The sequence below is a fragment of the Etheostoma spectabile genome, unplaced genomic scaffold (genome assembly GCF_008692095.1).
Source record: "Etheostoma spectabile isolate EspeVRDwgs_2016 unplaced genomic scaffold, UIUC_Espe_1.0 scaffold342, whole genome shotgun sequence".
NCBI lineage: Eukaryota > Metazoa > Chordata > Actinopteri > Perciformes > Percidae > Etheostoma > Etheostoma spectabile.
In genome coordinates, this window is record NW_022605589.1 from 116,189 (window position 1) to 118,141 (window position 1,953).

Below are 1,953 nucleotides of genomic sequence, written 5' to 3' on the forward strand. Positions count from 1 at the left end.
CTCCAAAAAATAAGTTTCATGCTCAGGATGTTCTTTCACTTTAAGCCCTGCGCCCACCTGATCTATCAGATTGATCAGTTTTAAAGAAGTAATCATCTGTTCAGATTCTGCAGCTGCTCTAGTAACTTTTAGAGTAGGAAAATCTAAAGCTCGTCCAGACATTCTAAATTACACTTTGCAGCGACTGGCATTCCAGCCGTTGGCTGCGGGGTTCTTCCAGTGGGTGGCTGTCCAGCAACCTTGATGCATATAGTGCGAGAAAATAGTTTGATGTATCAAATGTTATGGTGGACACGTGACAAAGGGAAAGAGTACAGGAAAGAGAGAGCAAACAGCTTCTCATTACTCACATTATAAAAATCCAACAATATGTGTGTGTTTGTGTGTGCGTAATGTAATGTGTGTGTGCGTCTGTGCGCATGTTTGTGTGCTTGCACATGGGTGTGCGTGCGCATGCAAGCGTGTGTGTGTGTTTGTCTGTGGGTCTCTGTATATGCAGGTCAAACTGACCCAAAGACTATATGAAGGATGTAAATGTGTGGGGTATAGTAGCATGTGTGCTCCATTTTTTTTTAGTTTATACGTGTTTAACACAGAAAATAAGGTAAGGCCATTGATTTTCAGGTAGAAAAAAATGTATACTTAATTATAATTGAGATGGGTCAATTTGACCCAAATACCATACAAGGGTTAAAGGACAAATGTTTGACAAATGTTAATGTCACACCTTAAGGGAACAGAACCATCAGTTAGTTAATTATACTTGGGTTTCTCCATTTAATATCCACCGTGACAAAAGGTCTTTGATAATAACTTACAATCACAAATATATTTCACCATTTACTGAACTAAAGCAATAAAAAGTACAGAAAAAAGTCTAAAAGTGAACATTATTTACAAGGGATGGTCAGTGGTTTTATGATATCGAGCAAATTCATGTCTTATATTATCTGTTCCTTCATTGTAGGCCTACATGAAACGGTCAACATGTTTTTAAAAAGGCTATAAAAGAAGCATAATTCATAAAAGTAACAAATATTGAAACAAAAACATCTCAATTTACATTTCACTTTCTAGCCTAAACATAAAAAAGCTCTTCATGAAACTCACAGAGGTTGAATAATTGATCAAAGACCCTTCAACCCTTAACCCCTGGTGAAAAAAAAAAAATCACAGTTGATTGGCTTGATACAGATGTAATATAAAAGCAATAGACTTCCAATATAATAATCCCACATTGGTTTATGATACACTCAAACACAATAGGGGGGATTTAAAATGTGTCTCTGCATTTGTTCCCTGCATAAGGCAGTCAGAGGTGATGGTTTAAGGCCGGCGGTCGTATTCACTGATCTTTCTCTTGATGTGCGAGAGTTTTGACCTCAGATATTTACACCTCTTCTTTTTAATCTGGTAGTCTGGGGACTGCAAAGGATAGAACATAATTCCAACAATTAGATTGTATTCACCAAACCTCTGTATTTCACTGTAAAGAACAACACTGCTAGAAATTACTGCATATGCCTTACCTTCTTAAGATTCTTCAGTCTGGTGTATTCATGCATGGCATCCTGAGATTAGAAAGATATTGGTCAATCATCTGAAGTGACCACACAGAGGAAACCACCATCCCAGATTTACAAACAAATTTGATTCATGATAAACCAAGGATTCCTGGCCCTTTGACCAACATTCTAGTTGTCCCGCAAATCAGAGGTGTGTGAATTGTACTTTTACTTTTTTGTTATTGAATTATTAGTAACAGTAGGGAAAACAGCTTTCTAGCTTTATCCCAACAAAACTCTAAGCAATAGCTGCCAGCCGGAGGGATTTTTGCAGTTCCTAGAACATAACATACCTACAACCTGTTTTTTGTTATGTTTGTTATATACTGGACTAATTTTGGGATTGTTAAGTTCCACTGACTGCAGTTCCTGTAACTCTTTCAGCTCC

General features: G+C 37.3%; 1 protein-coding gene across 1 annotated transcript in view; it reads right to left on the reverse strand.

Moving 5' to 3' along the window:
• Nucleotides 1-753: 753 nt before the first annotated feature.
• oclnb (occludin b) overlaps nt 754-1,953 on the reverse strand; it is a 37,711-nt gene continuing 36,511 nt past the window's right edge. The window contains exons 8-9 of the mRNA XM_032511268.1: nt 1,530-1,571; nt 754-1,425 (exon numbers count right to left, since the gene is read on the reverse strand). Of these exons, the coding sequence (XP_032367159.1) occupies nt 1,327-1,425; nt 1,530-1,571 (141 nt within the window). The 3' untranslated portion in view covers nt 754-1,326. The remainder of the gene's footprint in view (nt 1,426-1,529; nt 1,572-1,953) is intronic.